The sequence below is a fragment of the Sus scrofa genome, chromosome 8 (assembly GCF_000003025.6).
Source record: "Sus scrofa isolate TJ Tabasco breed Duroc chromosome 8, Sscrofa11.1, whole genome shotgun sequence".
In the NCBI taxonomy this organism is placed as follows: domain Eukaryota; kingdom Metazoa; phylum Chordata; class Mammalia; order Artiodactyla; family Suidae; genus Sus; species Sus scrofa.
In genome coordinates this window covers 2867287-2880403 of record NC_010450.4, presented here as the reverse complement: position 1 = coordinate 2880403, position 13117 = coordinate 2867287, and the positions used below count along the sequence as shown (strand labels likewise).

The following is a 13117-nucleotide window of genomic DNA, read 5'->3' as shown; positions in this document are numbered from 1 at the left end:
GGGCCTCGTCCTCTCTCTGCGCTGCCCAGCTGTGTGCCTTTCAGAGGTGCCCACGCTTCTCCAGTGCTGATCCCTGGGGATGGTCGCAGGCCTCAGGCTGCCCCTCGGCTCTGCCCTGGACGTGCTGTCGTTGTGTGGAGGGCTGCCCCCTCCCCATTCTCTCCACGTGCCTCCCTGTCACTCAGGGTTCCTGCCTCCCCCCGGGGGCCTTCCTGGCTGTCCGGCTCCCTTTCCTCCCCGCCCGGGGCTTAGGGGACCCTCCCTTCCCTTCCCAGGACTGGCCACGCGGAACCCACACTGCCCCGCTTGTATCCAGACCCTCAGTCCCAGCAGGCCTGCCGCCCTGGGCAGAGCGGGCCACCAGGTGGGGAGGCGTCCGCAGAGTTTGTGGAAACAAACAAAGACTTTAGAGTGTGGGGCCCACCCCCACCCCCATCCTGTGGGCAGAGGTGATGAGGAAGGTGTAGGGGCCCAGCCCCCAGTGGAGCCAGCTCAAGGTCGAGCCCAGCACCCCGGGGACAGTGTCCCTCAAGGGGTGAGGGCCCAGGCGGCACCCCTGCCCCTGCCCACCCTGGCTCCCCCATCTGGGTGAGACATTCCTCACCCCACACTGAATGCCTTTGAGGGAGGCTTGGAAGCTCGGGGCGCACTGGGAAGCCTCACCTGGGAGGAAGCTCCCGGAGGCAGGAGCATGGCCATCAGGAGCTGGCGGTTTGGGGTGCGAGCTTCTGTGTCTGTTTGCCTTTTATTTTTTATTTTTATCATCATTATTATTTTTGTCTCTTTAGGGCTGTACTCTCAGCATATGGAGGTTTCCAGGCTAGGGGTCTAATCGGAGCTGTAGCCGCCGGCCTACACCACAGCCACAGCCACACCAAATCTGAGTAGTGTCTGCGACCCACACCACAGCTCATGACAACGCCAGATGCTTAACCCACTGAGCAAGGCCAGGGATGGAACCCACATCCCTAGGGACACCATGTCGGGTTCTGAGCCACAGCGGGAGCTCCCTCTTTGCCTTTTACAATAAAGACCTTGGGCTTCCTCCTTCCTCCCTCCCTCCATCCTTTCTTCCTCCTTCTTTTGTTTTTTGTCTTTCTCTCTTTTTAGGGCTGAACCCACGGCATACGGAGGTTCCCAGGCTAGGGGACAAATCAGAGCTACAGCTACCAGCCTACGCCAGAGCCACAGCAACGCCGGATCTGAGCCACATCTGCGACCTACACCACAGCTCACGGCAATGCTGTATCCTTAACCCACTGAGCAAGGCCGGGGATCGAACCTGCAACCTCACGGATCCTAGTCGGGTTCTTTAACCACTGAGCCACAACAGGAACTTCACCTTCCTTCTTTCTCTGTTTCTTCTCTCGCTTTGCTTCTTCCGGGCAGCTGGAAGTTATTTTGGTTTAAGAAGTGAGAATTGACAACTAGAGGAAGTCAAAAGAGAAGAATAAGAATTGCTGGAGGCCCAGGCTCTTCCCTCGAGAACCCTTTGATGAGCTCCGTGGCACCAGCATGTACGCAGGGTCTGAATGCCGGCTGTGAGGTCAGACTCGGGGGTGCTGGTGACTTTCTGGCAGAGCATCGTTTCAAGAACAATCCTGAAACTCAGGGAAATGTAAAGGTCCCGTCTCATAAACTTCTACAGCGGTGGAGTCGAGTGTAACATTGGAATGTGAAAAAAGTGCTTTAAAAACAGTTTTTTTCTAGTTTGGGGGAAATTGTTTCTTTCTGCAAAGAAATATTTTATTAAGTCGAATCATTATAAAAGCTCTATGGCCATGAGTCGCCATGGCATTAAAACCATATCTGAGAGGCAAGCTGTAAGGTGTCTGTGCAAAGCTCACGGGCTGACTGCTGATTTACTATTTCATTCTTAGGCGGAGGATTCTGCACACTCATGTTTATAGTCATTTAATTCAGACCATGGATTATTCTCACGTGCAAGCTAGGGAATTCATGTGGTTTGTAATGGCCCCAATGCCAAAGGTGTTGGAAATGGAAATAAATTAGAATTGTTTATGGTTTTGGAGTCGTTAAAAAAAAAATAAGGACTGTGGGCATGTATGGGGTGTGTGTGTGGGGGGGTCCCCCGGTTTCCTCATCTGTAAAATGGGGGGCTTGCTCTCCCCGCCAGCTGCAGTGAACTGCTTCTCTGAGGCACCTGGTACCTGCAGGTGGTGGCAGATGCTCGTGTCTGAGGCCCTCTGGGGGCCTGTGGAGATGCGCCACCATCCTGGGACCGTCCTGGGTCCGTCTCTGGTTCTCAGGCCGGGAGCCTGGAAGGAGGATCTGACTCTGCCGCTGGCCCCCTGCGCCCAGTGCCGCTGGAAAAGTGGGGGGCTCGAGGCCAGCCCTGCTTTTCAGTGTGCAGTTTTGTCCCCAGGAAGTGGGCTCAGAGGGGGCTCTGCTGTCTCCCCGTGTGAGCTGCTTGGTGCAGAGGCAAACGTGCTGGCCGCCTCTGGGTTTGGGGTTGAAACCTCGCAGCTCAGCCTCAGGGAACAGTGAGACCTGAAGCGAGGGCTGATTTGCACGGGCTTCCGGGCCTCGATCTTGCCCCCGCCTCTGCCATGCCTCCTCCTCCCTGTCCCCAGGTGGAAGCTGAGAGGGACACGGTTGACACCAATCTCGTGGCTGCAACGGGGGTCTGCCCAGGCTGTGCCCACTCTCCCTGTCCCCCGTGACCGAGGCGGACTCTGTCCCGTGTCCTTGCGTCGGTGACAAAGCCTTCACCCCATGAGCACCGTCTGTCCCGTCACAAAGGCCCTCCCTCACCTCTGACCCCAGGAAGGAGGGGTGCACAAGGACCGGCTCCTGGGGGAAGGCCCGAGGGCGCCCCGGATGTGGGGAGCAGTGGCCAGTTCCTCTTTGCCTGCCCACGGCCCCGGCTCCCGTCCCTCCCGGGCCGCCTGGGACCTGACCCATTTCCTGTAAAACTGCACGGTGTTCCTTCCGGGGACACTGCTGAGGCTCAGGCCTCTTCCCGTCTGAAGGAGCAGCGGGATCTCCTGGGACTCCCAGGCTGGAGCCCCAGCCCCACTGAGCCCCGGGAAGCAGAACGGGATGGGCTTCTCAGGAGATGCGCTCTCTGGGGGTGGGGGTGGGCCGACTCCAGCCCTTGCTGGGTGGGACACGTGGTGGGCTTATCCCTAAACCATGGTCCCAGGGTCGTCCCGAAAGGACACTGCCCTGTGCCCTGTTCCCACACTGCCTTTATGCGCCTGTGTTGCCCAGGGGTCTGTTGATGAGCAGGAATGGGCCCCCTGGAGTTCTCACTGTGGCTCAGCAGGATCAGTGGCGTCTCTGCAGCGCCAGGACGCAGGTTCATTCCCCAGCCCGGTGCAGTGGGTTCAGGGTCTGGCACTGCTGCCGCTGTGACATAGGTCACAACTGTGGCTCTGATCTGATCCCTGGCCCGGGAACTCCAGACGCAGGGGAGCGGCCAAAAAGAAAAAGAAAAAAAGAAGGACACCCCACCTGCTACAGGGACTTCCAACGGGGAGCAGACGTTGGGGTGTGTCTGCCACGTGCCTGTCCCAGGGGACTTGGGCAGCTTGGAGAGGGCGTGGCTGGTGAGCGAGCCCTTGCAGGGTGCTCAGAGGCCCCCCGGCAAATAGGAGGCGCTGTCACCCCTTGACCCCACCTCTGGGGCAGCATCTCTGCGGGCTCCCGCCGACCGTCTTCCCGGAGAGGCTGTCACTGCTGACCGCTGCACTCTGCTCTCTCTGCAGGGGCCAGCCCGGCATGTCCCGCCCCCGGCGCTGAGGCCACTGAGGGTCATGGAGGGCCCGGTGGAGGTGGCCGCTGAGGAGCCGGCCCCGACAGGGAGGGGTCTCACGGGGTCTTCCGGAGGCAGCGGCGGTGGCAAGGTCCGGAGAGTGGCCGTGAGCGCCTCGGTCGTCTGGGAGAAAGCAGGTCCGGAGGAGGCCAAGGCCGCCGTCGGAGAGGGTGAGTGAGGCCCGCGTGTCCCCGTCCCCCGGGTCAGAGCTGGGCTTCTGCGCTGTCAGTGCGTGTGCTCACGGAGGGTCCTGGGCCAGAGAAACAGGGCCCACCCCGTGCTTCTCCAGGGTCAGGGAGAAGAGCAGGACCTGGGACTTCTGGAATTGCAGCCCTGGACGAGTGTCCCGCTCCACGACCTGGGTCCCCTCAGTCCTGCTCAGTTCTTGGATGAGAAGCCCCCAGATTGCTTAGGACAGGGCGTCTCTCGTCCCCCAGGAGGCAAGCTGAGGCCCAGGGAGGGGGCGGACCGGTGCCCAGGCCAGGCCTTGGGCAGGATCCCTTCCTGGGCAGAGGAGGGCGCGGGGTGACAAGGGCAGAGAGCCCCCAGCCGACCAGCCCAGGCGTGCGCAGGAGAGGGACCTGGCTCTGACCCCGGCTGTCGCTGGGCCACTGCTTGACTTGGGCCTCAGTTTCCCCACTGGGGAACCTGCCCGCTGGCCGAGGTGACCTCCAGGAGCCCTCTCCTCACCTCCTTGGATCCTGGGGGGGTGGGGCGAGGTCGGCCCCGGCCCCTCTCTGAGCCAGGGACAGCCCGTCCTCCCGTCCCTCCTCAGGCTGCCCATCGTCACGTGGTCCACCTTCCCCGTCACCTGCTTAGTTGCCCACTGGGGCTCTAGGACTTGGCAGACGGCAGGTGCTCAGTAAATATTCGAATGATGAACCATCGCCGCCTTGGGAGGGGAAATAAACTTTCCTGGGGCCTGGGCGAACACAGCGGGCTGTCTCCGAAGGCCCAGTGGCAACACCGTTCAGGTATTGCTGCGTTTGGCCCGAGGAGGGCTGGTCCACTTGGAGACGAGCAGACACTGAGCTGAGGGATGAACTGGGATGCAAAAGGAAGCAGCTTTGAGGTCAAGCACACAGACCACGTGGCGTCTCCAGCAACCTGGACACCCTACAAGGATTGGCCACGAGGGTGCATGGGGATCCAGCATCACTTTCGGTGCTGAGGTCTTGCACCATCCGATGTCCCCAGTTGGCTGAACACCTGGCAGCATAGGGGTCTTGCCCAGAGACTGACCGGGCACCAAGGGGCCATGTTTCAAGAATTTATCCACTAAGGGTGTAAATCATTTTTGTCTCCAACTTGGTGGCAGAGTGGCTTTCGTTGGGAGAGCTGACTTCTGGACTAAGGCTATATTTTACAGGCTGGACATTTTTCCAGCCTTCCGAGGGACTCCCGTGTCCTACGCAGGGTTCGTGGCTTGTAGAACACGGCTGGCAGTGGGCACACATTCTCCAGCTGGTCTTAGAGTCAAGATGAGGGGCTGCTCGGGGCCTCCTAACCCATTATGGCCCCGAGGGGGCCCAGGAGGTCTTTCCCCAGTGGTGGGGGTAGGACACTCAGGCACAACTAAAAAGGGGTGTGAGCTCAAAATCTGTTCAAAGCATCACGTGAGGGGCCCCGTGAGGTCACGGGTGTGGGTTTTCCATCACTACTGGTCACGGCGCAGCTTGTGGAAGAAGGATGTCCCAGCATGAGAAATCAGAACAGAGTACGTGGCTCCTGCATCCGCTGAAACATTAATTTTCTCACCTGCCACATCATGGGCCACCCTGGGGCTCGATAGAGGTGGACTTCTCATGGTGGCGGCGGGGGGGGGGGTCCCCCTGGCTGCCTCAGTCGCTCAGCGTGGCCATCTCAGGCGCGGGAGTCCCCTTCCCCTTCGGGACTGGGGACAGTCCCATCTCCAACGACCTGTTGGTGTGCCGACTGGGCGGGGACCAGGGGCTCTTTCTGGCGCTTGCAGGCCCAGTGCCGGCTGACGTACATCTGAAGCCTTCCCCCTCCCTGGCTTTCCCTCGAGGTGGACGGTTAGGCTGCCTCGGCCCCCTTGGGCTGTCCTGAGGTTGCCAGGCCTGGCTGGCAGCAAAGGCCATCAGTCTAGCGTGAGCCCTGGCCTGCCAGTTTGCACAAGGGGCCCTCTCTTCAGCATCAGCTTTACCTCTAAGAGTTGGGACACAGGGGTTTGCAGACCTAACTGTAACCTTTGGAGTTTCTGCCTAACTTGGGGGTGGACTGGCTGATAAAGCATCGTCCCAGGGAGGTATCAAGGTGGTACATTTTTCGAAAAGCGCCCCCCAGCCGTCCCTGAAAGAGGGCTGGATTTTCTTTTTCTTTTGGGGTCACTTCTCTCCCCTTTCCGTGGTTCACTGACCTGTTGACACACTCTCTCATCCCTTCTGACCCACGCTGGGCCACGCAGTCCCTGGGCTCTGTTTCCTCCCGGGAATCGTGCCCCGGGGCTCTGGATCTGGGACTGCGTCTCCACCCGCAGCAACCCTGGGGGTGGTCCCCGGCGAGCTGGTCACCGCGCCCCTGGGCTGCGACCCAAATTCTCATTTTCCTCGGAGCTGTGACGAGTACAAGCCTTCCAAGTGAAATCGAGGCCAGCGTGAGGGCCTGAAACCTGTCAGCACGCCTACCACGTCTCCAGAAAACCAGCCCACTCTCTGCTCGCATTGGGCTCAGTCGGTTAACGAGAAGGGCACGTGTGCCCTAGCTGTCCCTTCGCCACGTCCCACGTCCCTAAGAGGGCGTATCTCCCCGATCCTGGGTGACAGGAGGGCCCACAACGAGTTACCCCCTTGGGACTCGTCTCCCCCTCCTGGGGCCACAGAGGAGATAAAGGGACATAGGAGGCGGAGCTGGGACCGGCAGAGGGATCCGGAGAAGCAGTGGCTCTGGGGAAACAGGTGGCTCCCCCGAAGAGCTGGGGGAGGTTAGACGAGAACCATTTAAACTGTTGGGAGTGTTTTCTGGTTCCCCGGCCTTTTGATTACAGGAGCTGCCCAGAGCGGGGCTTTGGTAAAGGAACACGAAGGCTGGAACACAGGCAACCTCTCTGTCCAGTTTCCCATCTAGTGACAGTAAAAATACAAAGGCAAGATGGGATTGTAATTTAGAGACCCATTTTCAGGCCAATTTCCTCCATTCCTAACTTACAGAGAGGCCAGGTAGTGTTATAGTAGAGTTTTTAAGTTTTTCCATTTTCAGCCTGTCTGCTTTGAAAATTTTCCAGTTTTCGAGGATACATCCCAGAGGCGTTTCTTGGCTTAGAAGGGGGTCCTCCTGTGTGAAGTAGCCCGCAACGGAGAAAGAGGACTCCCAGGAATGAAGCCACTGTCCCCGACACGTTTTGCAGGAGGCTTTTGTCTGAAGGGGGTCAGAGTGCCTCCTGAATTCTCTTCTTACCCGGTGGGATTTCGAGGCTCCTCTACTCTCCTACCCCCTCACCAGACGTCTCTGGTCCAACTGGTCCCTTGTGCAATGGGTCCCGGAGAGGGGGACGTTTGTGCCAGTGAGGTGCCAGGGCTCTCCTTGGGGGGATCTGTTTCTGGAGTTCCCACTGTGGCACAATGGGATCTGTGGCTGGGACGCAGGTTTGATCCCTCGCCCCACACAATGGGTTAAGGATCCAGCGTTACCAGCTCTAGCTTAGGTTGCAACTGCAGCCTGGATCAGATCCCTGGCCTGGGAACACCATATGCCGCTGGGCAGCCAAAAAAAAAAAAAAAAAAAAAAAAAAACTAAAAAAAAAACCAACAAGTTTTAAATGCCCAGTCAGATAGGGTCATAGATGGCTTTGAAATAATACCTATTCCTTGAGCTAAGGTGAAAAAAGAAGATTTCAAAAGTAAATACAGATCATGTAAAGCCACAGAAATACACAAGATCTGTTATCAAAAGCAATATTCCAGGAAAACTTTGTTCTGAGAGAGAGAAACCCAATCCAGTCTTGCATCAGCCTACTCTTAAAATCCATTTATCTAATCAAATTTGATCCAATCCCAGAAATCCTGACCCACTGGGATGGACTGGGAGTTTGGGGTTAGCAGATGCAGACTACTGCTTGGAGTGGATAAACCATGAGGTCCTGCTGTACAGCCGGGGAACTCTATCCAATCACTCGGATAGAGCCTGATGGAAGATATTACTAGAAAAAGAACGTATATATATGTATATGTATAACTGGGCCACTTTACAGTACAGCAGAAATAGAACATTGTAAATCAACTATAACAAAAAGAAAAAAAGGAGTTCCCGTCTTGGCGCAGTGGTTAACGAATCCGACTAGGAACCACGGGGTTGCGGGTTCAATCCCTGGGCTTGCTCAGTGGGTTAAGGATCCAGTGTTGCTGTGAGCTGTGGTGTAGGTTGCAGATGTGGCTCGGATTCCGAGTGGCTGTGGCTGTGGTGTAGGCCGGCGACTACAGCTCCTATTGGACCCCTAGCCTGGGAACCTCCATATGCCAAGGGAGTGGCCCTAGGAAAGGCAAAAAGACAAAAAAAAAAAAAAAAAAATTAAATTAAAACAACAGAAAATCCTGACCGCATGCAAGACTTGTTTCCCAATGATCCTTTTCTACAAACCTTTTGCAATTTTCTATATCTGTGTTATTGGGTCCCTAGTCTTATCCCATCCAGAGACAACCAGCTCTGGGACAAAATCACCCTTTGTCCTTTAGCAAAACGCACCGCCACCCGCACAGCATCTTTCCTAAAAACACACATCCTACTTTCCCTAAGCAACCGTGACCTGTCTTTCACATTCAGCAGATTGGCAGAGCACAGCTCGGGGCGGCACCAAACATTTTCAGTTTCTCTCTCATAAGACAGGAGTAGGTACATTTAGACCTGATTGGTCATGAATGTCCCAGTCTGTCACCCTATTTGAAATGGTCGGGAGAGTCCACGGATTCCTAGCATTTAACTTAACTGAGTTTCCAGTCACCCAAACTTGGAGAGACTATTCTAGATGACTACTTCCACGACACATGTCTTCCTCTAGAGTTTCTACCCCCGAAGCTCTTACCTCAGTTACATTTGCTTAAACATTTAAGCAGACCAGCTTAGTTTCCTGGTCGACTGATTTTATAACAGAAACAACATGTGCTTTTTGACTCTCGGTAACCCTAGAGACAGTGCAGGTATTATCCTTAGGCTGATGGCTCTAAAGACAGGTCTGTATTAACTGAACCCACAAGCTTAAACTAGCTGTAATACAGACATCAATTCAGGACAATTTCCCAGACCAACCCTGGTGAGTTTCTTTTAGATTTCGAGAGTATGTGTAAGCACTCACTTTCCTTTAAGCCAATTAAATACAGCTCCTTTACAGGTTAATTTTTACCTAAAGACAGACAGAACCAGAGAGCTCAAAGTTTTCCTGCTTGAATTTTAAAAAGTCTCCTCCCCCACCCCAACACCCAGTCTGGAAGTCTGCAGCTGGATCAGACCGTTCCTGAGACCCCAGGCAGAATAGGTAATTGCAAAGGCAGAGAGGGCAGATGGAAGCCTCGCCTCTCCTTCTCTCTCTATCTCCCTCCTTCTCTCTCTCCCTCTCCCTGTCTCTCTCCCTCTCTCAATCCCTTTCTCTCTCCCTCCCCGCCTTGCTCTTTAAAATCCCACTGAGTAACCCAAGGCTGGAGTCCCAGGCAACGTGGGCTATGTTTGTATCTCGAGGCTAAATGCTCCATTGTGCCCACAATTTTGGCCGAGACTTGCAAGAGCAGTTAGACAAAGATCCCAATGATGGAAACTTAAAGATGCACATGAGACGTCTTCAGGATAAAGGGAAAGGAACGCAGGTTTAAGGCAAGGGGAGGCCGGGTGGAAAAGCCTGAACGAGAGCAAGAGGTGGCGGGTCAACGAAGGGACGATACAGGGACGATCGGACCTCCAGCCGCTGCCCGACGTGGAGGAGGACCCTCTGCTGGGCAGGGATGTCTCTTCAGGGCTGCAGATGAGTACCTGGAGCAGAAATGTCCGGAGGTGTGCTGTCCCTCTCAGGGCCACCTCCGGGAAGCCACGACGTCCACGTGTCTGGTCCCTGGTGACGCTCACGCCTCGCGTCGATCACTTGATTGAGGGGACCATCCCTGTCAAAGCCATCCCTCTCCCCTTTGTCCTGAGCACGGAGCCTGAGGGACGGTACCCGGGGACCGCGTGATTCCCCTGCTCATCTTCAAACTCACAAAGCATAGGTTGCATCCCGCGAGACTCTTGGCTGACATCCCGACTTGGCGACGGTGGCTAACTGGGGACTTTCGAAGGCTGCGTCCCTCCTGTACTCATCGACTTCCCACGGTGAGGAGGAGCAGCCTCCTCCAGCTACCCGCTTGGTCATTGTAGTGTGGGCTCAGAGGGCTTTATTTCATTCTCTGGACGGTGTCAGGTGCCGTCATCACGTGTTGGGCTCGGATGGCCTCAGATGTGGTTTGGGCGGCATCTCCATCGTCCTGAGAGCAGCCCTCCTTGCTGGGGCCCAGGACTCTCACAGCATCTCCACTCTCGCTGCCCCAGCCCTGGACTCGGCCATTCCTCCAGGAGCCCTGGCTTCTCAGTGGGAAGGTGGTGCTTAAAGCCCAGTCTTGGGCGCTGGAGGCTCGCGTGGATTTGACAGGCATTCCTGAGACCCCGGCTCAGGAAGCAGAGCCAGCAAGTCCTGGGGAGGGGCTCTGACCACGCAGGTGACCACAGGGCATGGGGCTGGTGCACTGTAGGTGGCTGACAGATGCCAGTGGGGAGAGAGCAGAAGTGAGCCCGTTGTGAGGCTCCGTGGTCCAAGGCCAGTGCTGTACCCACAGCTCTGAGCAGGGCATCCCCGGGGTCGTGGCTGAGATTCAGCGCCCTCTGTCCGAACCACGGGTGTTTCAAAACAAGATGCCCCTTGACCCTAATGCCCAGACGCGCATCCCATTTTACAAATGAGGAAACCGAGTAGGGCAGAGACGGGGGGATGGGAGGTGGGTTGTGGGTGGTGTCTCGGATCAACATCAAACTGGGAGCTGCTCTTGAGGCTGAGGGCCGGGTCTGGGATGCCCAGAAGAGGACAGAGCTGCCACTCAGGGTTCAAGAGCCTGTCCTCTGCTCCGATGCTGTGGGAGCCCCATCTGGGCCTGCACTTGGGGTGTGTCACTCGGCCTCACCAGGCGGTGAGAGGGGGACCTCAGTGGGCCCGGAGGGCACATGGCGCCCCCGCCAGTGGTGCGGCCGGATCAGGGTGCAGCCTTGTCTACTCTAGACCCCGGGTTTTTCTGGGCCGTCGCCTCCCCGCTGTGGTCAGCAGAATAAAGGCCCCCGAACAAGGCCACCCTCCAGCCCCCAGACCCGCTGCACACACACACGTCACCTACAGCAAAGTCGCTTTGCGGAGGGGATTAAGGATCGTGCCGAGGGGAGGTTATCCCGGGCTCAGAATCTGAGGGAGGCTGAAGACGCTGCGCTGCCGGCTCTGAGACGAGGAGGGGCCGTGGCTCAGGGGACGCGGGCATCTCTGGAAGCTGCAGAAGCCAGGACATGGGTTCTGGCCTGGATGCCCCAGAAGGAAGTGGTGCTGCACTGAGATTCGGGCCTGGAGACCCTGCTCAGACCCCAGGGCAGCAAGACAACACCGCGCTGTTTCAGAAGCTCCTAGGCCAGGGTAATTCATTGCAGCACCATAGGAAACTCACAGCCTCCCACCTTGCTGGGCGCTGTGACCCTGGAGGGAAGGTGTGAGCGGTGTTTGGAAGGGTGGGAACATGCCTTTCCTCCAGAAATACCTGGGGGGTTGGTGCCTTAATTACCGGAAACTTCTCCTCCTCTGTTGCAGATGCAGCTCCCAGCCCTGGTGCCTCTCAGCCGGCTGCCGGACCCTCTCCTGGCCAGATGGGATCGTACCCCACAGGTAGCCAGGGCCCCGTGGCAGGGTTAGGTCTGGGCTGGGACCTGAAGGTGGGACCCCTGGGCGTCCCCGTCCCATCCCCTGGACCTCTGACTCAGGAACGTCTAACCCAGGCTTCTCTCTCGTGGCCTTCAGAGCACCGTGGGGGCAGGAGGGCTGGTTGAATGCAGATGCCCCGGTCTCGAGCCCAGGCTCTGGTGCAGAGTCAGGAGTAGGCCCAGGACTCTGCGTTTTCACTCGGGGATCAAGGGCTGGGGCTGGCCTGCACTGCAGAGGGCCTCCCTGGACTCTGCATTTGCATCTGCCCGCAGAAGGGGGCATGGCCCTGGAGGCCACGGCAGGGGAAGTGAGACCCCGTCATCCAGGGCCTGGGGAGGGCCCCCAGGGAGGGGCTCTGAGGACAGGCCGGGGGCGCTCCCACAGGGCGCTGATGGTGAGGGGCAGGCTGGGTGGAGGGGGAGGGGCAGTAGGCAGCCCCTACCCCAGGGACCCCACGGCCAAGCCCCAGCCCTGGGGACGCGGATACCCCAGCATCATGGGCGGTTCTCCTTTGCCTCCAGACTGCCTCCCCCAGCGTTTGCTTGGGGCGGTCAGTGCTGCCCGTGGTCACTCGGGAGGCTCAGGACAGTTGAGCAATGAGGCAGATTATTTCAGGATTGAAAATACAACCCCATCCTCTTTCTGGAGTCGGAGGGGCCGTCTTAGAACTGGTTGGGAAATTCGGGGTGAGGCTTCGGGGGGAGGGGTCTGATTCCTCCCAGAAGTTTCCTCTCTGCTCTGCCCTGGCCCTGCCCCCAAGGGGGGCTGTTTGCTCCAGGCCCCTAGCTAGAAAGTTCCGAGGCTGGTGCTGGGCTGGGGGGCTTCTCCCTCCCTTCTGCGCTCCCCTCTTTCTTCCCTTCCCCTTCCTTTCTCCCCTCCCAGCTTTGGAACCGCCCACCCTCTGGGGATCCCTGTGGCCAGGCCTCTGGGGGGGGGACAAGGAGGCGGGGAACAAGGGTGGGGTGGGCAGGGGGCGTTTGAGCTGAGATCTGAATCATAAGGCAGCCAGCCAGGCGTGGGTCTGGGAGAGGGTGCTTTAGGTGGAGATACAGTGAGTGCAAAGGCCCTGGGGTAGAGTAGGGAGGGGTCGGGAGTTGTCCTGAGGACTCAGGGCAGCAGAGAGGCTGCCACCTGCTGGAAGGGAGGGAGAGGTTGGGGGGCGCGGGAAGCCAGAGGCTCAGGGCGGTGCTGTAGAAAGGTGGGAAGCGTTCAAGTTTTATTCTCCCTGGAATGGGAAACCACCACGGCAGCTGTGCTATTTAGTGCAGCAGCTACATTGGCCATTTATGCTTAAATTTAACTTAAATAAAAGAATCCGGTTCCTCAGTTACACTGTCCACACCTCTAGACCTCAGGGCCCGTGTGGCTGGCGGCCACCGTGCAGGACGTCACAGAGAGCAAACACGACA

General features: G+C 57.7%; 1 protein-coding gene across 1 annotated transcript in view; it reads left to right on the top strand.

Annotated features, from left to right (window-relative positions):
* The window catches only part of SH3TC1 (SH3 domain and tetratricopeptide repeats 1), a 38171-nt gene that overhangs the window by 3771 nt on the left and 21283 nt on the right, over positions 1-13117 (top strand). Inside the window, 2 exon segments of the mRNA XM_021100954.1 lie at positions 3732-3948; positions 11598-11672. Of these exon segments, the coding sequence (XP_020956613.1) occupies positions 3780-3948; positions 11598-11672 (244 nt within the window). The 5' untranslated portion in view covers positions 3732-3779.